General features: G+C 46.0%; 1 protein-coding gene across 1 annotated transcript; it reads right to left on the reverse strand.

Annotated features, from left to right (window-relative positions):
- Window positions 1-2,837: 2,837 nt before the first annotated feature.
- Window positions 2,838-24,342, reverse strand: FKBP1A (FKBP prolyl isomerase 1A). The gene is made up of 5 exons (XM_037497734.2): window positions 24,261-24,342; window positions 24,128-24,175; window positions 8,999-9,111; window positions 5,983-6,146; window positions 2,838-3,951 (listed from the first exon to the last, which is right to left on the reverse strand). The coding sequence occupies exons 1-4, from the start codon at window positions 24,295-24,297 to the stop codon at window positions 6,018-6,020; spliced, it is 327 nt and encodes a 108-aa protein (XP_037353631.1). The 5' UTR covers window positions 24,298-24,342; the 3' UTR covers window positions 2,838-3,951; window positions 5,983-6,017.
- Between the last annotated feature and the right edge of the window lie 2,725 nt (window positions 24,343-27,067).

Genomic DNA, 27,067 nt, shown 5'->3' on the forward strand with positions numbered 1-27,067 from the left:
GGAGCCGACACTATCTCATTGGAAAACACTGGTTAGGTTAGGATCTAGAGATGTGAGGAAGAGATTGATGGCTAGCTGCAAGGGAGCAAGCCAGCAGTTTGGGGACATCTCAAAAAAGGACGAGGGAGGAGGATTTTCTGTGGTCAGCCGTTTCCTGCAACAAGTAGGGGGCCACTGGAATGCTTTTATTTTTGCTCTGAACATGTACTCGAAATTATTGGAGAGACTACTACCAAGGCAACACGTTTCTTTCATTTTCAAAACATTACAAATGGTTAAAATTTTAGGGCTGGAAATGATCATTCAATAATGGAAACACTCAAACAAGGGTAATTTGGTGCCTAAACCTTAGCAAAAGTTAGAAGCTGAATTAAAAATAAATTGTCCAGAACTCGAGAACTATAAACATAACCATTATGCTTCTAAAAAGTAAAAGAATAAGTGAAAATATGGTCAGTAGCAACATGAACCAGTTTCAAGAAGGTCCATCAGTGTTGCTACTTCTTTATTGGAAGCCCCGACTCCATGTTGGGGCCCTGGACCTCAGAAGAGGCTGAGCGCTTCCCGGTCCTCAAGAGTGCTCCACTGGTCCAGACAGTCAAGTCTCTGGAAACTTAATTCTGGCCAATGAACATGAGGGTGGGTGGGAGGTTTGTTTTTAGAGGACCACAGAGGTGACAGCCCATTTTCTGTCCTAATAAGTGAGATGTGTTTTCGGTATATGGGAGCAACACAAATTTATCACAGGTCTGGAGGCCAGCAATCTGAAAGGGGTGTCACGGGGCTAAAATGAGTGTTGGCAGGACTGGTTACTTCTGGAAGTCCTAGGAGAGAATTCGTCTCCTTGCCTTTTTCAGCTTCTATAGGCCACCTGTAATTCCTTCCTCCATCAATGTCAGCAGCATGATGTCTTCAGATGTCTCTCTGCCCTCATGTCTCTGACCCTTTAAGGACTTTGTGATCACAGTGGAACCAACCATGTAATTCATGATAACCGTGCCCTGCGCCCCCATCCCAAAGCCCAAAGCCCAGCTGCCTCATATTCTAAATGTAATCACAGTCACAAAATTCCCTTTGCCATGTAAAGTAACATAATCAGTTTCTGGGGATTAGGCTGTAGGCATCTTTGGCTGCCATGGTTCTGCCTGTCACCAACCCTCAGACCCAAATCCAGAGGATTTCCTCCCAAACCTTAGTTTTCTCTTAGTGAGAACCGAGAGCCTCCTCATGTGTCTGAAAAACAGTACCACAGTGTGCTGAGTGCAAGCTGACTTGCTGCAGGACCCCATTTAAATTAAAGCCTACAACATGCAACACTGTGGTAAACAGCCCTGAATTAGAGGCAATGGGAGTGAGATGGGTACTGACTGGAAAAGAGCACTGACTGGAAAAGATGTGATGACATTCTATTATCTTGATGGGGTTTTAGGGCACAAAGTGCAAACAAATACTGAATTTTAACATGTATTTAAGGGAAGTAATACCTGACATCATAAAGGACCACTAGAAGGGTAGAAAATATGTGATAATCCCTGGTGATGAAGCAGGTTGAGCGCAGTGCTGTGGATTTGTCCTCAGCCTCTGCAGCGCTGGTTCGATTCCCAGCTGGCCAGGGAGAGTCCCACACAGCACGGCAGACCTCTCCTGTCGTGCCTGCTGCTTCCCTCAGCAGTGTATTTCAGTCCTTCTGCCTGTTCTGCCTCTGGTGAATTCTCTCACCCTCCGGCGCCTCTGGCTTGTACCCCAGTGCTTGTATAAATAAATAAATCTTAAAAAAAAAAGAGAGAGAAAATACGGCCTCCCCAGTGGCCGCAGTGGTAGAGCACTGGGCTGCGAAGCTGCCCGTAGCCTCTGCAGCGCCAGTTCGATCCCCGGCCACCGGGTGAAGGTCCCACATGGTGCGCAGACCTTTCCTGCCACCCGCTGCTCCCCTCAGCAGTGTACTTTGGTCTTTCTGCCTGTTCTGCTCCCTGCTCTGGCTCTGGTGAATTCTCTCACCCTCCTGCGCTTCTGACTGTACCCAGTGCTTGTATAAATAAATAAATAAATCTTTAAAAAAAAAAAAAAAAAAAAAAGATTTCCTTTAAAAAAAAAAGAGAAAATATGTGATAAAAAGGTATAACATGTTCAGCATTGAAGTCTATAGGTGTTCACTGTAAAAATCTTTTATTTATTGTCTAACAATTTTTATTAAAGAAGTTTGGGGAAAGTAAGCTATGACCCTGAAATATTAACCCAGTGACCAAATTAAGAGGGCAAATAAAAAGGTAGAGATGGAACTGGAAAATCATGAACCAACAAGTACTGAATAACTTCTATTAAAAACCAAAGACTCAACCAGGGTGATTCTGAAAGGTGCCCATGGAGGCGTGAGCACATTTCTGATGGTCTCCGGAAGAGGGGAGCGTCACCAGCACGCACAGGGTAGCGGGCAGGGAAGCCACTGTATCCACCCAGCATGTCCACATGACAAAGAATCAAGAAACACTGACTTAAAACCCAGTCTTCCCTCGGTAATTCTTTATTCACGTGCTGGTAGCACACCACCAACTGGGTTGTGACTCACTTCTTGTCTCCCACTTCCTGGTAACGCCAGAGAAAGCAGCATAGTGCTCTCCAGGACACATATTTAGAAAACATTTCCTGCTATTTGAGGATGTGCTCCCTGACAACCCCAGCTTGACCTCCAGGTAGTTATCTACATGGGTGCAGATGCAAACAACCTATAGCTCCCTGCTCTCCCGCCCCTCACGGAAGAATGGAGAAGAATGTTCGGTGGTCTCTGACGCTACACCCCCAACCCCATCACCCTGCACCAAAGGACAGGGGAGGCCCCTGAAAGTAAGTACCATCACACAGAACTGAGAAAAGCCAGCATAAAGCACTTTTATTGCAATAATAAAACTTGAAACTCATATGTAGTGCAGGGGCTGGGGAGGGGGGTAGGCGGCAATAAATTCTCTCACCAAATCACTACACAGGACAGCAAAGGGGTGAGAGCAGGGAAGGAAATGCCAAGAAATTTTGAGATCAGCTAGGGGAACTGAGCATCGAAAAACATGAGATGCTGAAGCTGCGATGACCAGCATCATTTTCTTAAGAGAACACTCAAGGATTTGTCATGATGACTGGGCTTTCACTGGGTGTTAAGTGTCTACAAACAGCACCTTCAATTTAAACTTTCGATTAAAGTTCTTAAAATTTAGGAAGAAGTCTGGATAGGTAGGAGATTACAAAAGTCCTGAATATCCATTAGAAAAACCACAGGATGGGGGGGTGGAGGTGGGTGGGAAGGCCAGGCCACAAAGAAGGCTTCAGAGGTTCCAGCTGGCCTGGGGACAGATACCTGTAGTGTCCATCGCAGTGAAAACAATCTGCTTTCAAAAGGCAGAGGATTTAAGGGGGGGGGGCAGTGGAGGCTAAGGCTCTCTCCTCCCTCCCCACTTCAGTTTTGAATAGGGCTTTTAATTCAACCCAAGGACATCTCTCTACTTGGGAGAATAATTTGGCCCTCAACAGCGCCTCAAATCTGCTATGGCTTTGCAGCGCAGCAGCAAGAATGTTTAATATATAATAGATAAAAATTTCATCCAAAAAAAAAAATAAAATAAAGATTCTTGTAACCCCCCCTCACACACACACTCATTCCTATTCTAAAGTTAACCCATTACTTGTGCTGTTAATACTTAATTGGAAACCTATCTATATCCAAAAAACTTAAACTGAATCTTCACCCCAAAATGAAAACAAAATAAATGAGTAACTTGAGGTTTATGGCATATAGTTTAGGTCAACACACATACAAGGAGGAAGGGGAAGAGCAAAGCTGGGTGATAGAACACATTCAGTCGGGGTAGATGTTTATACAAAGAGTGTAGTGGAACATCAGGAAAAGCTCCATATGGATTCGCGTGCACGCATCTGAAGGCGCCAGGTCTCTCCATGGCACATCTGTTGGGGACAGAAAATTTGTGAGTTCCAGCAACTCAGTACTCTGTGTGTGGTGCAGCCAGCCACAGGCTGTCTGCCATCCCCAGACCCTTCCCTCCCCCTGTCAAGGTGAGGTCTTGCTGAGACCAAGCCACTTCTGCTCCAACTGGGGAGTTTGCAGCTTGGCTGGGTTCCTGCTTAAAGTGGTCCTTCAACCTAAGGTTGAATTTATTTTGCTGAAAACAGCAGGAGGGGCAGTCCACCAATGCCATAACAATATGATTCCCCTCTATCATTCTCTCTCCCAACATGGCTGCATATAGGGCTCCCTCAGGAGCTTTAAAATATCCTAATGCTTTAGGGAGGGATTCCTAGCAGCTTCCCAGGTGATGTTACTGTGTGCAAACCTAAGTGGTATTTCTCATGAATAGACTTAGAAAACATCTGCAGTCTTCCTTCCTTCATTCAAATATGTACCTTTCTGGGTTTGCCCTTAGATTTTTTTTTTTCCCAAGAAGCTCTGAGGTGTTCTTTGAAACTGCATGAGGAGATTCACAGCCCTTCAGTCCTACCATCCCCTCTTTCCCCCTCACTATCCTACCAGATTTACAGAAAGTCGATTTCCACACCAGCATAACTCCCAACTACATGTCATCAAAAAAAGTACTTGGTGTCATCCAAGTACTGCCTTAAGTACATTTATATTTAAACGATTCAGCTCCCAAACAACGGGAAGGAAGGTTGGGACTAGGTGTGTAAACCTTTGGGTAGAGAGAGACTTTGTAAAATGTCTAGGATTCTCTCTTGGCAGGAATAAGCAGCAAAGAAGCTACAGTCTTCAAACCTACCCAGCCTGTATGACCCAGGTATGTAGAGCTCAAACCACTGAAAAAGGAAACAACTGGTAATAAAAAAGCCCCTCTACCTAAATAAGCACACAAGAGACAAGACTGTTACACCATTAATCTGGTTGCCATTTGTTGCAGCTTTCAAACAAAAAGCATTCTCACCTAGTCCTTAGCTGGGGCTTTCTGGTTCTAGAGGCAGGAGGAAGCAATTAGAGATCTGGGGCCAACTATAAAGATGATGACAACATTCACAGGTTTTATGAGTCTATCACCCACATGAAAAGTCATGCACCACTAGAATAACAAACGTGGTTTCCCAGAAATGAGAGTAGAGGAAAGGAATAAAAGCCCAGGAAGTGGAAACAGGAATTAAGTTCCCGTCCTAGCTTAATGCTGCTTGAACTTGACCTGAGCAAGGTCTGTCTCTCTGGGTCTGTCTCCTCAGCCGTTGCACAGGAAGGTTGACTCAGTCCCAAGATCCTCCCCAGGACTGTCTGAGAACATCATTTACACTTCACAAGTATCATTTGGCTTCACCTTTCAATGTAATGATAATAAAGTTGGGTCTGCTGCCCTCAGGTGTCCCCGGCTTGCCCCCTGAGGCAGGTGGCCCAAGGTGGTAACTCATACAATGCGACAGGCAAGCAAAGCATCTGACATCTAAAGAATTAAAATGTTGGCACTAAAAATCTGCCCTGTACTTCCACAGTTCCCAACTCAAGTTTATTTTATGTTACATATAAAAACACTTCATTTTAATAGCTACCATCAGCTTTCCCCTGCCCAGGAATCCCTTTGAGAGGCTATGCCATCCCTTTTCATTGGGTGACCAACTTCTACATTCCAAGTACACAGTCACGCACCACACAGCAATGTCAGTCTACACCACAATGCATTTATTGGCAGTGTCCTGTGGACAGCCTCACTGTACAGGAGGCTATACTACCCAGGTTTGTGTAGATATACCCGATGATGTTCATAGAATGACAAAACTGCCTAACAAACACTTCTCAGAACATACCCTCATCATTAAGTGACATGACTGGGCCCTCAGTAACTAAAACTGGAAGGATTCCCAACACAGGAAGAAGTAGGGGGTTAAAAAAAATGGTATTTCTTGTTCTCTCTGCTACCCATCAAGCACTGGGTACAATACAGGAGGAGCGAAGGCAATTAGAGGCCCTCGAGCATTGAATTTCCTTACCCAAGGACCAGGAGCTAACAAGGCAGCCATTCTTGTCATTCCAGTTTTAGAAGTTCCACGTCAAAGACGAGAGTGGCATTTGGTGGGATAATGCCTGGGTGTCCAGTGGAACCGTAGGCGTAGTCGGGGGAGATAGTCAGTTTGGCTCTCTGACCCACACTCATCTGTGAAAAGAACAAGAATCAGTTGGACACACTCCCCAGCTATTTCCACAAGAAAGAAGCAGAGCTGTTACCTGTGTGTGGGTGTCCCTGGCCCAGGTTGATGTCATTAGGATAGTCCAGTGAGTCTGCAGCTGTCTGGGCATCAAGCAGGTGGAGGTTGGCAGCAAGCTGGAGGAGCTCTGTATCTGGTTCCAAGGTGCCCAGTGGTGGTTAAAAACCCCTGACTTCTAGAGTAGTCAAGGCCCTCCTGCTTTCTGCTCAGGTCTTAATGACCTAACTCTGGGCCATAGTGTCACCCACTAGTCCTTCACTGGCCTGTCTCTTAAAACATATGTTAAATGGCATCTATGCTCTTGAAATAGGAGTACTCCACAGTGAAAACTGTGCTTTAAAAGAAAACACAAAGAAAGTAATACTAGGTGTAGTCCACTTTTCTATACTTTCTGTATTTATACTCACTCTCAGAAATACAAAAAAAAAAAAAAAAAAAAAAAACCTTTAAAAAGAGGAAAAAGAAACACACACATACACAATATCTATATCTGTCTGTATAAACAAAAAACACCCTTGGAAAGATAAATGCCACCGTTTTTCCTATGAGAAGAGACTACAGTAGGCCAGGGAAAGGGGAAAATAATCACTTTCAAAAATACCGTTTTTTTTTTTTGTTTGTTTTCTAATCAAATACACAAATAAGTTTAAATATTTATTATCTGAACAGTGAACAGGTTCTCCATGTGTTTGTTTCTGGTTCTCTATGACAACTCAAGAGATGGTGGGTAAAGAGGAAGCTGCAGGCTGTCATAAAGCTCCTAATATAACGCAGAAACCATATTTCCAACAGCTCCCTTAAGAAACTGGGACACGCTGGACCAAGGTGGTAACGACAGCTAAAAGCATATAAGCTAAATCTAATAAAATTAATAATAATTATATCCTTTTACCCAGCAATACCACTTTCAGCATCTTTTGCTAACAACTCAAATGTCCAATACACAGATACACTTGGACCATGGGTTAGCTACTGAAAATAGTACAGTGACATCGAATGGTTCCTTAAATGGCATTAACATGGAAAACTGCCCAAGACACAGCATTGTGATTGGTGGGGGAGGGGGAAGAATCCTGCTAAAACAGTACAGATAGTATACTGCATACCTGTAAATACACAAAAACAAAACAACAGCAAAAAGAAAAAGGGACAAAAGACAATCCCTTCCTTACTGTGGTTTTACCTCACTTGTTAAAGAAATAGTCCAGAGTTAGAAGATGTTCTATGTAGGCCTCAGACTTCTCACCTAGACTTCTCCCAAATGACAGAGCTTTGTGACTGACCCCAAAGTTCCTAGGGTCCAGGGGGAGCTTGGACATTTCCCCAACACTCTGTCATGCCTTGTGAAATAGGCAGATCACACTATCTTGGTGGCAGCTATGGCTCTTGGAACACACAACACAGTCATTGTTCCAACGCTGGAACAGTCACAGAAGATGAACAATGGCTGGCACTGGAGATGGGCCACAGACCCAAGAGCAGACCAGAAATGGGGGTGAGAGGAGGGATGGGGATGTGGGGCCAACAGGATGGGACAAAAAGGTACAGTTGGCAATGTTTCCAAAGGAAGTAAACCACAAAGATCCTCTCCTCGTCGTACTGCCAGCCCTCTGCACTACAGGAACAGAAATCTAGACACCTGGGGGTGGGATGGCTTAAAGTTTCTGAAACTTAAGCTGTTTATTTGGAGATAAATCAGTGATATTTTATAGATGAATTGGAGCAATGTGTATTCTGGAAAAGAGAAAGAAGTCTTTCTCTCCACTTTAGTTAAATCTCTAATTCTCTCTGGAAAGAGAGAAACAGATTAATTACGCTTCAGGCAGGGTCTAAAATAAAGTCTCGTTGGTCCAAGACCACTGTAAACATCCCTTTATGTGATTAAAGCCAAGAAAAAAATCACTAGGCTTGATGGAAGGAGAGAATCTTAACTGAACTCTGGCAACTGTGGGCACCCTATTGTATACTGGGAATTCCGTGGTGTTGGCAGAACAAAAGCTGTTTACACAAACTGGGGGGAGAGGTGAGGAAACAGACTCAAGACAAACAAAATGACTTTCTCCATGAGTATGACCTCTCAGAAGTGGTCTGACTCAACAGGGTCAATAGCACAAACACAAATTAAAATTACACTAAGATAACATTTTCACTCATATTGTCCTGAAGCCAAAAGTTTAACACCACACTGTGCTGGAGCAACTGGGAAGATAGGCACCTTCGTAGCAGGCTGGTGGCAGTTGCTAGTTTAATCCCTACAGATGGCAACTTGGCAACGTATGTCAAAATACAGTGCATCCAGCCAATGAAGCACTCACTCTACTTGTGACAGTGTGCCTATGACAACACTTGCACAAATATAAAATAAAGTCCATACAAGATCAGTCACCACAGCACTGTTTACAATAGCAGAGAAATGGAAATGACCCAAATGGTCATTAGGAGGGAACTGGTCAGATGAATGACAGCATGGCCGCCTAACGGACCACAGGAGACTTTCCTACTCTTCTACGTCCCAATCTATAAAGTATCAAAGATAGATCAAGGGAAAAAAGCAAAGTACAAAACAATGTGTGTACCTAACAAGAAAACAAAAAAGAGCATGTTTTGTCTATACGTAGAGAAACTCAACAGGAAACACTAACAATAGGAGTTACTTGTAGGGGACTAGAGAAACGGGATCAGAGTCAGGTTTTTCATCTATATACTTATTTCATTCTTGAACATGAATGTCTTACCCATCCTCATAATTTAAAAGATAAACACCAGGAAACAAAACAAAACAAAACAAACAAGAGCATACCTGGGCAACCCCTTCTTCCCAGCCTCGGATCACCTCCTGCTTGCCTAGCATAAACTTAAAGGGCTTGTTTCTGTCCCGGGAGGAATCAAATTTCTTTCCATCTTCAAGCATCCCTGTGAAAAAGGGCAGTTGTAACATGAGTAACAAGGAGTAATGACAAGAAGCAGTCAGAAACTTGCAGAAGAGAGCCCATCACAGATGCCAGGGCTGAATGGCCCGGGAGGGTGTCCAATGCCTGAGGAGCAATTGTGGAGGCCAGAGGGGTCATTCTGCATCCTGGTGGGCGTCTTCGGAGCTGGAGTAGTCCCTCTACTAGGCTTGTCAACACTCTTCCCCCACCTCACAGCAGTAAATTGACCACAAAGGACCCAGCCTACCAGTCTATGAATGGTCTGGAGAATGGGAAAGTATAAACATTTCTGGATTGAATTTCTAGCACCTTGTGGATTTCCTCCCAAACTAAGGATAATTGTGGACCCTCTGGGTGCACTCAACAGCTGAAAGTCACATACAGAGCAAGAAGCAGTATTTCTTCCTCAAATTCACCCATGATCCTTTACAGAAACATGGTAGTGCAGAAATGAATGCAATGAGGATACCAGTTGGTGCTGAAGTATCAGAGACTCAAAAGCGGTGTTGGAAAAGACACCAAAATCCTCTCACCAGTGAACTGCTTATGACTCTGACTCTAGCTGAATTGTGGGTAGTGCTTCCACTGAGTCAGGAATGGGGTTAAGCACTTTCCTTCCCTACATCAGGTTATTCAATCCTTTTAAAGCACTATTCCCTCTTCACAGATGAAGGAACTGAGGCAGAGAGAAGTGAAGTAACCTGCCAACACAGTCTAGCTAGACTATAAACCATGTTCATTCTCTAAACCTGTTTCCAGACAAACCACAATAGCATCCTCCATTAAAAGGGGGAATACCTGAGGGTGAGTGCCACGAGATAAAAGAAATTAACCCATCAGCATCAGTTTCCCCAGAAGCCAGCATCAGCCACTATAGTAGTTGTGATGGAGGTCCTAAAAGCTCTTTTAATAGGATCCCAAACTGAAGGGGCCAACAAGTTGTTGAAATATGATCACTACAGAGCTGATCTCACTGGAAGCTGAGGGCAGACACCCGCAGTGGGTCTAAGCAATATTCAGAAGATCCAGCAAAACACAGAATTTTGGTGTTTGTATGTTTTAGAGATGGGAAACTCCAACATTCTAACCTAAAAAACAACATCCACATGCATACATGCAACAGGGAAGCAGAGATCAATGGAGAGAGTTATCACTGTCCCCAGACTATATTTTGACAAACTAGGGAATGGGGAATGGGGGAGGCAGGAACTGCTGTCCTAATACAACAGGGGCTGAGAGGCTGGGGGCAACGGGGGGATGACAGAGGCCCTGGAACAGAGTGGGCACTTACAGTGACACAGCCTGGAATTGGGAAAGTCTGAGAGAGAAAGAGGAATATGGGGATCTACCCCGCCTAGCCCTAAATCAGTGAAGAGTCAAGAGCTCTCACACTCCAAACCTAGCAAGATAGGGTATACTGGCAGTTCATCCCTATATCAGAACACAGCCAGTACTGATAAAACAAATGGCAGGGTTAGAACAGCTTTTATAAATGAGTAAGTGGGAAAAGTACAGATCTCTACTGTCCACATTAAGCACTGCAGACATTCCCTGTAGCCCATTTTGAGTTCTGTTTTACAGACTGCACCCACCCCAACTGAACTCAGAGTGAAGGGTGAAAGTAGGCAATGAACAGCTAGGATCCTTAGAATCCTTTTTCTGGCCAGGAAGGGAGCCTTACTATCTACCTGCCCAAGGTAGCTTATAATAGAAATAAAGCAAGCAACTCCAAAGTTCAGTAACTTGCCCAAGGAAGAACCAGTGAGAATGGGGACTAACTCTAACAAAAGGTTTTGTTTAGTCCAATGGGGACTGTAAGCCATGAATAAAACTGAAAACCAGACATAGTTTCTTCCTGCTCTGCTCTCTTTAGACCTTGAATAGAATTTCAGGGCTTCTTGCTCAGTCACTTAGTCACTACTAAGGAAGCCCTCTGGGAAAGTGAGGTGCTAGGAAGGCTTTGCCAATGGGGAGGAACACTACCTTCTATCTGGCTGTAACGAGATGGTATGCAGAAGCAGTAATGTGAAGAAGCAGGAATGAATGTGTATCAGCATTTTCTGGAGTGGATATTAGGCTGGAGAGTGTTGAATGCAGAATGTAAGAGAAGCTGTGACTGTCAAAACAGGTATTTTTGGCCAAAATGGAGCAAGAGAAATCAAATGTATCCTCCTAGCGGAAACAATCAAAAACAAACAATAAAAACAGGCCCCGAAAAACCATATTAAAAAAAGAGAAACAACCTAGACAGTAGCTAAAACAATGTTTTTTTAAGACACTGAACAACATAACGAAGGACTGATCCCTGAGAAATGGGAATAAACAAGGGGGGTCCTATGATTGCCCTGCTTATATCCTAGGGAATTTCCAGGGAAAGGGAACTGAGATAGAGGACAAAGCAATTTGGGTCATAGGACACATACCAGAAAGAAGAGGACTACTAGAGACCCCCAAAGATTTGCAGCAGATCCCCCTTGGGTATTCAGTAGAGAACTATTTAACACACGTATTTTAGGAAACTACTCAAGGCAAGGAAAATAACCAGCCAAAACAATAGTGCTCAGATTTCACACCAGACTGGAATCCAGTGCTTGCTCCCACTAGACTGGAGAAACTCGTGGTTCACAAGACACTAGGTAGGATGCCCATGAAGATCTCAACTCATTAGTGGAGATTCAGTGCTCCCTAACAAATCATCAAGTTAAGACCCAAGAAGATCAAACTGTTTCTAAGTAACTGAAGTGGTTCCCAGTACTAAGTTCAAGAAAATGTATTAGAATACGAGTATCTAAACACCTGCAAAGGTGAAATTCACAATGTACAGCATCCAAAGATTACCAGCATGCAAATAGGTAGGAAAACACATCCCACTGATGAGTAAGAAGACTAACCATCGATCAATTGAAACCAACCCAAAATTGATTCACTTGTTAGAATTAGTAAAGAACAATAAAATTCAAATTAACTTCCAGAGATGCAAACTACAATGCCTACAATGAAAATACACTGGGCTGGAAAAAAATTGACAACCACAGGCAAAAAGTAAAAACTTGGATCTAGCCAGACTTCACATGATACGCAGATCAACTCAAAATGAGTAATAGACCTAAATGCAAATTTCTAGAAGCAAATATAGCAAAATAATTTTTGTGACAGAGTTAGGCAAAGATTTCTTAGATATGATGTCAAAAGGCACAAAAAAGATAAATACAAATGAATAAAAGACACTTTAAATATGTCTGATAAAAGACATATTGAGTATATATAGTGAGCTCTCAAAACTCAGAAACCAACCAACTTAAAAGGGCAAAAGATGTAACAGATAAAGAATCTCTTCACTGAAAAAGATGTATATACACATGGCAAATAACCCCACAAAAAGATATTCAACATTACTCGTCATTATAAAAAAGCAAATAGGAGATATAACTAGTACCAATTAGCATGTGTACAACTAAAAAGACGGAAGGGATCAGGTGCTGGATGCGGACATGAAGGAACTACTGATAGAATTTTCATATACCGCTGGAGAGACGATAAAATGGAACAACCAGTTTACAAAATAGCAGATTAATTTAAACATATACTTCCCTCTCACATGACCTAGGCATCCTATCCTGGATTTAGCCATGAGAAATGACAGCCTGCATTCACACAAATACTCACATTCACAGCAGACTTAACTGTAATGGTCCCAAAAGGGAGCCTGCCAACTGGTGAATGCACTACCAAGTGTCGCCATACAGCAGAAAACTATTCAAGCAATAAAAAGGAACAAGCTATTGATATAGGTAACATCATCAAAGACTCTCAAAATAATTATGCTAAGTGATAGAAGTCACATAAGAGTACATGCTGCTGTCTGATTCTATTTAAATAAAACTTTTTTTTTAAGATTTATTTATTTTTATTTATACAAGCACTGGGTACAGTCAGAAGCGCGGGAGGGTGAGAGAATTCACCAGAGCCAGAGCGGGGAGCAGAGCAGGCAGAAGGACCGAAGTACACTGCTGAGGGGAGCAGCGGGCGGCAGGAGAGGTCTGCGCGCCATGTGGGACCCTCGCCCGGCGGCCGGGGATGGAACTGGCACTGCAGAGGCTGCAGGCAGCTTCGCAACCCAGCGCTAGGGCTCAACCGCTGCGTCACCGGGGAGGCCCTAAATAAAACTTTTGACAACGCAAACAAATGTATGCTGGTAGAAAGCATATTGGTTGTAAGGTTAGTTAAATGGAAAGGTGGGAGAGGTTTCAAAGGGGAACAAAGAAATGTATCAAAATTTATGAAGTTGTACACTTTAAATATGTGTAATTTGTGAAATATCAATTACGTCTCAATTAAAATTTTTTTAGGGAACAAAAAAAGAAAAAAGTGAGATTTACTAAAAGCCTACATATGGTTACCTCCTACACCCAACCTGGCAAACCTGTCTCTTGTTGGGAAGGGAGCAAGTGAAGCAGGCACCAAGTCAAGTCACACCACTTGGCTCCCACTGTAATTCTGGACAACTCCAGAGACCTTGAACAGTGAAACCACCTGCCAAGTAAGCGCATAATTTCCTAGAGAAGGCACACTCTACTGACAGAAGGCAACTGAGGTCATAGTTCAGATTCTTTAAACTTCAAAGGCCCACTTCTAGCAAAAACCATTACCAGCATAACTTTCTATTTCCACAAATGACCACTTCATTCCTGACTACACACAGAGCTATATTTCATGACCCAGACACTGTCTGGGGTAGCTCTGTACCCTCAATTTCAAGAATTAATTCTTGTCTATCCTGAATGAATGCAGCTCAAGGTCAGACTGAACTTGGAGTTCTGTCCCTGTGACACTCAGTTCAACCTTGGCACTTGCAACGCTGGCACTCATAGCACATTCAGATATGCTTCACTTGCTTAATTTTAAGAACTGGGAGGACAAGCATGGGGCCTCCATATTTAGTTCTTCCTTATATGGTAGGAAGAATCAGAGGGGTAATCCCAGAATGGCAGTTTTTGCTTTCAGCATCTTTAAATTACTTATCAATGAGAAAAATGTGAAAATTTGAGTTCTCCAGTTAACAGCACAAGACCATGAAAGGAGTGAAAGTTAGCTAAGGTTTCATGAGAGGAGAGACTGTTAAAGCAACCTCTGACTACAGGGCAGTTTTATGTCCCTTTCCCCTGTGTGTCCACCCAGTGGTTTAGCTGTTCTGAGGAAGAACCAAACTGAAATTCCTGAGAGGGAGGACGTGGGGGGGAGAGGGGAGGCGGGGCAGGGGGGAGGAAGAAAACACAAAGATGATGAGGTAGAGTCTGGAGTTTGTATATCCTCACGGTAGCCTGCTCTTTCCTGCTGCTCAACTCTGAATATTCTTGCTCAGAAGGAACCAGCAGAGGAAGCTTTGGGTCAACAAAGTGCTCTTGGCTATGTTCTTGCTACCCGGCCCAAGTAAAAGAAGAAGGGGTTAAGATCCAAGGCTAGGGGCCTCCCTGGTGCCTAGAGGTTATGTCTCAGCACTACAACTGTGAAGGCCCACCACGATGGCCCAAGTTCAATCCCTGGCCAGGGAGCTGACCCACATGACACAGCAGACCCCTCTTGTCTCACCTGCTGCACCCCTCAGCAGTGTATTTCAGTAGGTCTGCCTGTTCTGCTCCCCACCCTGCCCTACCCTGTCTCCCGCCCACCTCTGGCCTACACCTCAGCTCTACACCAAAATAAATAAATAAATAAATAAGATTCAAAGCTAGGATTTGGAGTTTTGCGAGGATCACTGGGTTATTACTTCACTAATAATCCAATAGAAACAGAGTCACTTAAAATGTATTCTGCTTTCTAGAAGGTAGAGTTCCCCATATGCCCTCTGCTAAGTAAGGAGAGATGACTAAGAAGGCACCTATAGAGTTATATATAGCTTCAGCACTTATCGTATGTAGTTAAAGATCATGACTCATGATGTGGTTTTCAACTGCTAATAAATCACTGCAGGTGGCTTTCATATGCTACCGTTTACAGGGTTCAAAAATAGCAAGTTTATGACAAGAAAAACCAAAAACCCCAAACCTAAACGAAATAATGACAACAACATAAAAGAAAATCCCAGCCCTTAAAGTTTCAAAACAAAATAAAGTGCTTTCCATTTACAGCAGGGATGACATAGGATTTCTACTTTCCAGAAGAGAGGAGGGAGGTTGCAGGGTCTAAGAGCTAAAGGCATGAGCTCTAGAACTTGACTCCAAATTACAGTAATTCCCTCCCTGGCTCTCCTGCTTTTTTCCTCGCTCTCTAGGAGTCTAAAGTTGACATTGCAGCCAAAGGGACAGTCTTTTAAAATACAAGGCAGGCCATATCTAATAATAGGATTATTTGTACATGGGTTATTTCACCGATAGTTATATATAGTCATATGTATGTGTATATATAGTTCTTCTCCTGAAAACGATCCCAATGACCCTCCTCACTCAGAAGTCAAAAAAGTCCTTAAAATGGCGTATGAGACCCTGTAAGAGTTGCCCCCCACACTGCCATCTCTCTGACCTCATCTCTGATTACTCACTCACACTTCACTCAGGGAACACTTTCCTTATGTTCTCCATTCACGCTGGGACACTCTCCCCCCAGGGTTTTTGTCCTTACTGCTCCTTGTGCTTTAAAAGGCTTTTACCCAGAGGGTCACATGTATTGCCCCTTTCCTCCATTAGGTCTTTGTTCAAATGTCACTTTCTCATTGAGGCCTTTGTTAGTCTAAACTCTCAACTTTCTCCTGTCCCTTCCTTAGCACTTACTGGGTAATACACAGTATATTTTGCTTATTAATCACATTTATTAACAGTCCTTCCCTCTGCAGTATAAGATCTATAACGTGTTTCCTTCACTCTCATATCTTGGTACCAAGAACAAGGCACAGAATAGATGACCAGTAAGCACTTGAGAAGCGTATCTGCCCCCCAACTCCCCATGCAGGCCTTTGCACTCACTTGGCAAGCCCTCTCCTCCTGCCTGAAAGAGGCATAAACATCAAGTCCCAGGTGTGGGCTGCTCATGGCGCTTCCCTTATACAAGATAAGCACCTCGAGGGCAAGGCTGCATCCCAGTTCCTAACACATCTGCTGAATGACTGAAAGGTTCTGTTAAGCAGTATGCAGGGAGTGTGAGAAGGAGGCATGGTCAAAATTTCATTAATCTACTGGCAATGGGCAAAGTCCAAAATGTTGTATTTTTTTCTTATTCTAAAAGGAAATAGAAATATTATACTAACTGTGACAAGAATGTAGTCTTCCCCCACTAGTACCTCATGCCAGATCCTGGCTATGAATTCAAGCAGTCACAGAGTATCTACCCCACCTCAGGTGCAGATAGAGAAGGACCTTGGAGAACACCACAAACGTGGGCCTGGCCTCCTAGAGCCCACAGTCTGCTGGGGAAAGAGTAGATGGAATCACACACAGCCCGACTGTGAGGAAGGTTGAGAAGGAAATGGATGGGCACCATGTCAGAGAATCAGAGGCTTGTATGTGTGCATGTGTGAAGAACCACTTTAGCCAAGGCTCAGGGGAAGAGTTATTAAGGTGCAGTAGGGACAGTATGGTGGCACCTAAGCATAAGGAGGACAGAGGCCTTCCTGGAAGGAAAAGACTTGGCATGTTTGAGGAACTGATGCAGACCAGGGTGGTCTGAGCTCCTGGTGGGGAAGACTGAAGGCAGTGAGAGGAGCGATGGCAGCATCCAGGAATCTGTTCTCTGCCTCCCTTTACTCCTACTTTTTGTACTGTTTGAACTATTTGGCCAGGGTTAAAGAAGGTTGAGAGAAAGAATCCAAGGACTCAGTTGAGTTCTTAGGTAGTTTATAAAAAAAAAAAAAAAAAAAACACAAAGAAATAAACAAACCAAAAAGGCAGGATGGGGGGGAGGGGAGGAATAGAAATAAACAAGTATTACTTGAGCACTGAAGGGAGAACTGGACACGATATATCCAAGTTCCCTGTAATGCCCTTGCCCCCTTCCATGGGAAATAGCAATTTACAATATTTTTAGGGAAAATATTAAGGCAAACAAACAGCCCCCAGTGTGTAGATAAAAAGAATTTACTGGCACGTCACAAAAACCAGCTTTTAACCACTCAGAATTTCTAGTTTAAAAAGTCTACAGGTAAATGGGTATTTCATGGTATATACATCATATCCACTAAAACTGTTAATGAAAACATGTCTAGGAGACCTATGAAAAGATGACTGATGCCAAGACAAACCAGTGAAACTAAGTAAATGGTTAAGAAAGAAAGGGAGCATGCAGAGGCCCCTTCTTTTTTTTTTTTAAAAAAGATTTATTTATTCATGCATATAAGAACTGAGGTACAGGCCAGAGGCGTGGGGGGTGAGAGGATTCACCAGAGACCCAGTAGGGAGCAGAACAGGCAGAATGACTGAAATGCCCTGCTGAGGGGAGCAGCGGGTGAGTCATGTGGGTAGCTCACATGCTGCGCCATGTGGGTAGCTCCGTGGCTGGCTGGGATCGAATTCCTGCTGCAGTGGCTGCGGACAGCTTCATAGGTTGCGTCTTAACCCCTTGCACCACCAGGGAGGCCCCATGAAGAGGCTTCCACTTGACAAATTCGGAAAAGTCTATCAAAAAAAATAATGAATATTACTAGTCTTAAGGCCCTGAGTAAAATATGAGTTCTCAGTACACTAAAAAATAAAAAAGAGGGAAAAATTCTTTGCCTCCATTGGGGATGACCATAACACCAATTTCTCACTTTAAAGTAGGAATTAAAGGGAAAGAAATAGTTAATCATATTTTATAGAAGAATGGTAGCTAATAAATGTGGAATGAACGAATTTAGAAATCACCACTTTGTAAATGCCAATGAAATAACTTCATGTAAGAATTATCAACTGGTGAAAATTCCAGTAGGTAAAAGGCTAATGAGGAACAGGGCATCTGCAAGATGTCCAAGTAAGTACTCCACAGAGCATGTGCTAACCACAAAGGGGAAAATGCAACTTTACAGAAAAAAGAACAAACTTAGCATCACAAATGCTGATGTTCTCACGGCGTGCTGAATATGAAGTACACAGCATCATGTACGAAATCTTCACACTAAGATATTTACCAGAAACTCTTCAGACATTTAAAACTCAACTCTCAGGTTACAAGAAATCAAGGCGGAGTAAAGGGAGGCAGAGAACAAATTCCAACTCTAAGGATTCTAATCTGCAAGTAAGCTTGGGCCACTTGAGAAGACGAGACAGGGCATTCTGTAAGGTAACAAGCCTGCTCTCTTTGAAAAATCAGGATCATTAAGAAAAAAATTAGGGCCTCCCCTGGTGGCGCAGTGGTTGAGCGCTGGGCTGCGAAGCTGCCCGCACCCTCTGCAGCGCTGGTTCAATCCCCGGCCACCGGGCGAGGGTCCCACATGGCGCGCAGACCCCTCCTGCCGCCCGCTGCTCCCCTCAGCAGTGTACTTCATCACTCTGCCTGTTCTGTTCCCTGCTCTGGTGAATTCTCTCACCTTCCCGCATTTGACTGTACCCAGTGCTTGCATAAATAAATAATTAAAAAAAATTAGCAAGGACTCATTTATATTGATACTAAAGACATAACCAACATAATGAATCAACATCAAATTCTGGAGTCTACAAAAAAAGACTATTAAAAAGAACTCTGACATCCTAAGTAGTCTCAATATGAATTTGTTTTCAGATACTACTGAATCATTTACATTTTCTGATGTGACCAGCAGAAAGATAAATATTCTCAATTCTAAGCTCATGCTCAAGTATTTACAGCATCATATCTGCATCTTAAATAGCCCCCCCCCAAAAAAGATGATATAAACACATTCATATTCTACAGGTAAACAGAAGTGGCATACACGACAAAATGTCACCCAGCATGGAATGTAGGAGGTGGGCATATGGGTATTTATGAATCTATTGTGATTTTTTTTTTCTGTCTAAGAACTTCACAAACACGAGTTGCACATACATAAGGATGTTCTGGGGGGCTGTGGTTCATTTAAGACAAGCGCCCCTTCTTCCACTCTTACCTGTAGAACAAGATGATGGCATCTCTTGTGCCAACAAGATGATGGCATCTCTGTGGTTTTTGGGAACCACAATCCCAGAAGTAATGTTTCTGTGGCAAGGTATATTTTCAAGATGTTTCACTCCCATTATGTTAAGGGAGAAAAAAGAACTAACACCTTAACTTGCTCATAACCATCTCATAACTTGCTCTCTCTTCATAACCAAACTAGTGTAGTCTAACCCTGATCCCCTCATACCCACCAAGAAACAAACTAAAAACCTCCCTTGGTCCCTACATTTAATAGAACAGCTGCAGCTTTCTTAGTCAACATATTCTGTTGGCAATTTGTGGGCCTGTTTTAAGACAAATCCTCACTCAGATTCATTTCTCTTTTCTAAGTGCCTGTTTCCCCATCTGTAAAACAGAAGGAGAATGAAGTCTTAGCCACATCCAACTCTAAGGATTCTAATCTGCATGTAAGTTTGGGCCACTTGAGCTGGAGCACTCAGACCAGGACTCTGCCTTTCTCCTACTCTAGACATTACAGGTGGTGCTGACTGAAAGAAGAGGGTGTGGCGTGGGGGACGTTACTAAGTGCCTGTGACACAGAGACAGCCATCCTTTCCCCCTTCCTGAACGCACCAGACACCACCAACTTTTCACCGCAAGAGCTGTTACTCCCAATCTAAAATGAGCAAGGCATAGGCAAAATCTGAAACTAGCAAAGGACCACCATCCTCTCTGGGGACCACTGTTCACATGCCTTGGTAGGCACACTCTCAACATCCAGGACACAATGAGGACCCCATTTCTATCCTTGTCCTCAACTGTCCAACGTCCACACTGTAGCCAGAAAGGAGGAGTCCTGTTAAAACCCAAGTCAGTTCCCACCCGGTTCAGAGAAAGTCACTGTTCAAAGAACAACCTAAAGGTTCAACCATCACCTCATCTCAACTGCTTTCCCCCTCACACAATCCACTCCGATGACATCATTCTCCCTGCTACTCCTCTAACACAAGCAGGCCCCCACCTCAGAGCCCAGTTCTTCCCTCTGTCTGTAAAACTTTTTCCCAGGACAGTCACACTGCTCACCCCCCAACTTCCTTTGGGTAAGTATTAAAGTGTCATTTTATCAGGTCATTTCCAACAATCCTCACTAAAAGAAGCAAAGCCACTTCCCATGACCTCACTGGACTTTACTCCCCACAGGACTTCTCAACACGTGCCAAGGCACACCTTCGTATTAGTCTCCCCACCCCAAGGTTAGCCTCACCAGATCAGGTTTTTGTCTATTTAGTTCACTGGCCATGACCCTGGTACCTGGCTTGATGCTGTTGCTCAATAAACGGGAAAGAGAACAGGGTCCTGTCACAGCCCTGCCCAAACAGTTCAGCATGTCTGCCTGAAGGCTGTACACATGGGGTGGGGGTAGGAGATAGCCATCTGAGGAGTCTGCTGAGGGTGAGCCTTCTTCTAGATATCAGATCATCTGCCAAGAAATACCCAGGAGGAGAATGAATGGAAAAAGGCAGAGAGGAGGGGAGAAAAAAGCTAAGCAAAAGCAAGAGGCAGAGGGAGAGCTGCAGAAATGCGGCCACTGGGAACCCTGTAATAATGGGACCGAGGGATCCTTGGTTTTTCTCAATGAGAAGCCAGGCTACAGACAACTTAAACCCGATCCCAAAGACAAGATGTCCAATTGCTTTTTAAGAGGATAAGAATTCCTGGGCCTCCCTGGTGGCTCAAGGGGTTAAGACACAACCTATGAAGCTATTGGCAGCCAGTGCAGCACGAGTTTGAGCCCCGGCCAGGTAGCTAGCCACACGGCGCAGCAAACCTCTCCTGACTCGCCTGCTGCTCCCCTCAGCAGTATATTTCAGTTGATCTACCTGTTCTGGTCCCCACTCTGTCTCTGGTGATTCCTTTCAGTCCCCCCATTTACCTCTGGTCTGTACCCCAGCTCTTGTATGCATAAATAAATTAATCTTAAAAAAAAAAGAAAAAGAAAAGAATTCCTTCAATCTACTTGAGGTTGCTCTGACAACGGCTGGTACATGACCTGATGACGTGAATAAAAGGGATCCAAGCCTAGCTGTGTGTCAGAACAAGCTCCATAATAAAGATGACAAAGCTACTACAGCAACTAGGGAGATGTGAGAATACACCTGATCCTCAAGGCACATACTTGGCAGGTTACCTTTCCACCTCCGCCCTCCCACCTCAACGCCTCATGCTATTAGGAGGTGCCTGATTGGTGAGAGTGAATTTCATTTTCCCTTCTGGCACCACAAAGAGATGGTAGAGGCCTTTTTATGAGGCCATGTTTATGCTGTGCGCCTCAAGAAGGCAGCAAAGGAAGTACTGTGAATGGCATCAAGGGTATTATTGCAGCTACGAGTAGCATTTCAAACATCTGAGTGGTGAAAGTCAGTCCGTGCTATGCCTATCTAGTGGCTGAGAGGGAATTTGGGCTGTTGATTCTTTGGACCTGCCCCCAAGTTAGTAGTGGACACGTGATGGGAATGGACTGGATTTAAGAGTGTTACCCTGACTTGAACCTTGGTCAATCAGATTCCTCCATCCTAGGAGCTAGAACTATGGGAATCATACAGTCAAGGAATCTGAGTGAGATATTCAAAAGGAGACAGAGAAACTATCTGAGCATGGGGGTGGGGGGTGTGGGTGGGCATGCAGCGACTTCCATTATTCAGTACTTGGGAGAAGAAACACTGAAGTCTATAACAGGAGACTACTGAGGCAGCCAGGTAGAAAATCAAAGATGAAAAATAGGGGCACTAAGGACAATTTCTTCTTCTTGAAGTCTGTGGGCTTCCTGCCTGTGACGACCCTAGGATCTTTCCAATACCCCACCCCACGCCCATCATATTCCCTCAAGACGGATTCTATTCCCAGATGCTTAAAAGCCTTAATTGCTACAGATGAAATCTCAAAGCGCCTACCCATTCCTCTCACGCCCCCACAGGTCTCAAACAGGTTCTTCCTGGGTGGCTGGTGGCAGACCCGCAGGAACAAAGCCACCCGCCGGAGAACAGTCTATTCTGTGAGCATGAAGCAGAGCTAGCTTCTCGCTAAGGAGTCTTTGTAGGGTTTATCAAAAATGACATAAAAAAGAAAGCTTTTGTCCTAAAGCATGTCAGGGTCCTGCTGCTGTTCTGGTAATATGTGGGTGGGTGCTACCCTCCGGGAAAACACAGACTAGAGAAGAGACAGTGGAAGCCGTGATGGTGTTCTGGGTCCCATGACCATCTGTTCTCTCAGGAAAAGGCCCCAGGCATGCTGTGCAGGGACATTTCACCAAGACACAGTGAAAAATGTGGCTCTGCCTACATGCTGGGGGGTCCGGTTTTGCCAGCAGCAACAGAAAACTGATAAGCCAAGGAAGAGGGGCATAGACTTGGCAGTGGGAGATATGGAGTCAATTATCCTAGTGAGGCTTACAAAGGGGTGGGGGGAGAAGTCACTTCATCATCTCTGAGCCCCAGCCTCTGCCCTAGTTGACTGTGGCAAATCAATGGACTGCCACTCACCCCAGCACTGTGAAAGGCAAAGGTGATTCTTCTAATTCACCTGATCAAACCAATGAGCTTTCTTCCACCAGACCCTTGAAGCTTGGGGCTACAAAGACAGCCATTTAAAACCTCAAAAACACTTTCTAGTTTTGTTCACAGGCATGAAACTGCTCCCTACTAAGATGGGTCTCAACCCTCCTCCTTTGTGGACTTTTTAAAGGTTCTAGTCCTTAACTCCCTCCACTTCCTGCTCCCATTTCCATCCATGAAGATAGGGCAGACAAAAGAAAAAGGCAAGGAAGAGGGGGTGTTGCCTTTTTCCTTTCCCAAGTAAAGTCATTTTCCTCAAGAGAGATCTGGGAGAGATCTCTCACTCATGATCTGAGAGAGGGTAGAGTTGATGCCCAAGCACCAGCCAGAACTGCCTACAACTTACTACCCAGGAGGAGCAGAGAGGGAAGAGAGGAAAGGGCCTGAGGAATAGAGAGAAGGGTAAGAAGAAGGGGTGAGGACGGGAGAAGGTTCTTCACATCAACTGTGGCTACATCTACAACCACTCCCCTCTGTCAGGCTGCACCTTGGAGTCTCCACCCGCTCAGTCACAACCATGCCCTCCCCCCCAACACAGGGGGACTTTTTAAGAGTATGGAGTAAACGGATGGTCCAAAGCACAGGACTTGACGTTTGAATTCTGGCTGCGAATCTAAAACGTTCTTTGGCTTACTGTTCGTCACCTTAACTGGGATCTCAGTTTCCCAACCTTTAAAACAGAAGGGCCAGGGTTCGAAACGGTGTTTTACTGCCACCGAGGCTTGGAACCTAAGTGGCTCAGAAGTAAGAAGCAGAATAAGACCAGGCAGACCCAGCTCCTCCACGGCTGGCACAAACCAAAGCACTGAGTCTGGAAGGGGGACGTTTTCCCACGCGCGCTGTGGGGTGGGGGGGAGGCGCGGAGAGGGGACAGACCCTGAGCTCCCCCGAGAGGAAGCTCTGCGGAACGGGCACTACCTCGCCCTGATCTCCAGGGCAGGGGGGGCCGGAAGCAGGGACTGGATGTCTCCCGGGACACAGCAGCGGTATAAATCCTTTCTGAGGGCGGCAGGTCCGGCTTCTGCCCATGCTTGCCTGCGTGACCTTGGCCGAGTGACGGCCCCTCTCCGAGCCTCAGTTTCCCCATCTGCGCAGTGGGCACACGGGCGGCCGCTTCTGCAGGGAGCCGCGCTCGCGGCCGAGGGAGGCCGGCCGGCCCGCGGGCAGCGCTCAGCAGCGCCGGCGCCGACCGTCCCGGGCTCCACAGGCCCGAGGCTGCCCCCTCGGGGGCGCTGCCACCGCCCAGGCCTCAGCGTTGGGCCACGCGGGCCTCGCGGCCGCCACGCCCCGACCCCGGCGCCAGGCCCCGCGGCGGGCGGGCGGGCGGGCGGCCGCGCCCAGGCCCCGGCCCCGCGCGCGCTCACTCACCCGTGTAGTGCACCACGCAGGTCTGGCCGCGCTTCGGGAAGGTGCGCCCTGAGGAGACAGACAGACAGACGGGCGCGGTGAGCGGACGGGCGCGGGGCGGGGGCGCGGCGGGCCCGCGGGCGCGCGGACTCACCGTCTCCGGGGGAGATGGTCTCCACCTGCACTCCCATGGCGGCGGGGCGGCGGCGGACGCGGGGCGGGCGGCGCGGCGGGCAGCGTGGACCGGCAGGCGAGCTGGCGGCGGCTTCACGGCTCTGCCTCGTCCCTCCTCACGACGCCTGCGCACGCGCGCGCCCCCGCACGCCCCGCCCTGCGTGCGCGCCCCCGCGCCCCGCGCGCGCCCCCGCGGCCCCGGGCCCGGGCACCGGAAGCCCGGAAGCCCACAAGCCCGGAGGCTTCCGGCTGCGGCTCTTTCGGGCTGGGCCGCTTCCCCCACCTTGCCTTTGCCGTGGCTCTCGGCGGGGGGGCGTGTTGCTCGCTGAGGAACCGCAGCTGAGAAGTGGGAGTGCGATGGTGGCTCTGCCAGTGACCGGGCCGCGCTGGGCGGGTTCACGCGTGTAAACACCGTGACGCAGCCTGGGGGGAGGCGGGTGAAGCGCGCGCGTGTCCGCGTTGGCGCCCGGCGGGCCGTGCAGAATCGGAGCTCGGCCCTTCTTCGTTGGCCGGGAGCCAGTGTTTACACTGCTCTGGACTGCTCTGGACGATTCCTGTCTCCTGTCGGGATGCGCGTGTTCGTGCCGTCCTGCCGCCATTGCTTTGGAGCACATATGATAGGCTCTACCCGGGGCTGGGGATGCAGCAGTGAGGGAGGCAGACTCAGGCTTTGGCCTCACAGAACTTACCCCTAGGGGAGACAGACGTCTTCACATAACCACACGGACACACGTGCAGTGTCCAGTCTGTAAGGACTGTGCTGCTTGGCATTATACTGTTGATGGCGTCTTTTTTTTTAATGCACACAAGAACTGGGGTACAGGCCAGAGATGTTGGCGGTGAGAAGACTCACCAGAGACAGAGCGGGGAGCAGAACAGGTGGATCTGCTGAAATGCACTGCTGAGGGGAGCAGCGGGTGAGACAGGAGAGGTCTGCTGCGCCATGTGGGTATCTCCCTGGCCGGGGATGGAACCCGTCCTGCAGAGGCTGCGGACGCCTCACAGTTTGTGTCCCAACCCCTTGCGCCACCAGGGAGGCCCTGTTGATGGCCTCTTGATGAATGTTGGAGTCAGTGAGCGGTGATCCTTGGGTTATCGCTGAGAAAAGTTTCAGCAGGGTTCCCCTTTCCATGGCACATAGTGAATATACCCAGAGAGAAGACGTTTGTACAGACACAGGCAAGTGAAAGTTACATTTTTAAAGAACAGGTTTATTAGGAAAAGGAGAAAGAAAAAGGCACCTGCATGGTCACAGGCGGGCAGGAGAGCTGCATTTTGACAGTGCAGAAATTGTACTGATAAGTGTTGTTTTGGGGAGGGGTTCATTCCTTTGTGAAATTGTTGTCTATTGTTAAATTAATTACTTCTAGGGCATGACTAGGTTGATTTTGTAAGGCCCAGTGATTCTCTGTAATGGCCCTCAATCTCTATATCCCCACCGTATACTTTCTATAGCAGTCTGATACTTGCTATAGCAGTTGGTGCCTGAGGAGTTTTCATTTCTATAGCTGGTTTAACAATTCTGTTAGTCATTTCTATCCTCATCTCTTTGGTCTTATGACACCTACATCCTAAATTTTCACCCTTAACTTTCTTAGTCTCCATCATAGTGACTTGAGGTAAAGGCTCCATGGGGTAGCCTGAAAAATGCTCTCCTGAGGAAATCAGGTCATAATACTTGGACTCTGTGAATGGAATGTACATGGAAAGAAGACATTTGCAGATGTGATTAAGGATGTGAGAATAGGAGATTATCCTGGATAATTAGGGTGGACCCTAATATACATGCACTCATGAATATAACATTTTATCAATACACGCACACACACACACACACACACACACACTAATGAATATAAGATTTTATAAATACACACACACACTCATGAATATAAGATTTTATAAATACACACACACCCCCCTCCCCCACGATGTGACTGTGGAGCTAAAAGACATGAAGATGCTGACCTTGAAAACTGGAATGACGTGGCCAAGAACCAAGGAATAACAGTCACCAGAGCTGGGAGAGTGAGGGAACAGAGATCTCCTCTAAAGCCTCCGGAAGGAGCATGGTCCTGTAGACACCTTAGTTTTGCCCCAGTGATGCTGATTTTAGATTTCTGAACTCTGGAACAGAGGGGATAAATTTCTGTTGTTTCAAGCCACCAAAGCTATGGTAATTTGTCACAACACCCTCTGGAAACTAACACCACATAAAGCCAGAACTGTGGCTGGTCTATCTGTCTGCCTGCAGCAGCCCTGCTGCTTCCTCTGCACCATGGAGCCCCAGTGGAGAAAACAGATGCCACTCCTTGGGCTGCACTGATGGGATGCCGGAGCATGGAGATCTGATACAGGAGCACTATTCGGCTGGGGGAGCATGGCGAGCTTTTTGAGAATTATTATTATGAAGACTGACTTTGCCACATGTGGCAGTCTGAAAAGGGGTCCTCAGTCCAGCTCTCTGAGTAACTGAGGATCCAGTGTCTGCGTCCTGAGGATGGGTGGTGGGCAAGGGCAGCCCAGGATGAGGAGGGATGTGCTCCTGGGGCCAACAATAATGGCAGTGAAAGTAATATTGCCAGATGGGCTAACAGATTCCAAGTAGCAGAAGCCGCTAGGTTAGGGTGCCCCTAGGCCGTAGATGTGGGAGAACATGAAGGCCACAGGGACTAAGGTTGTTATTTATATAGACAGCAAAAGCAAGACCAGCCAGAGTAGCGACTTGCTTGTCCAGGTCCAAATGGACCAGGTGATGCGATAGGAACAGTGGGCACCTGTCGCTGA

The sequence above is a fragment of the Talpa occidentalis genome, unplaced genomic scaffold, assembly GCF_014898055.3.
Source record: "Talpa occidentalis isolate TD23 unplaced genomic scaffold, MPIMG_talOcc4v2.1 talOcc4.10, whole genome shotgun sequence".
NCBI lineage: Eukaryota > Metazoa > Chordata > Mammalia > Eulipotyphla > Talpidae > Talpa > Talpa occidentalis.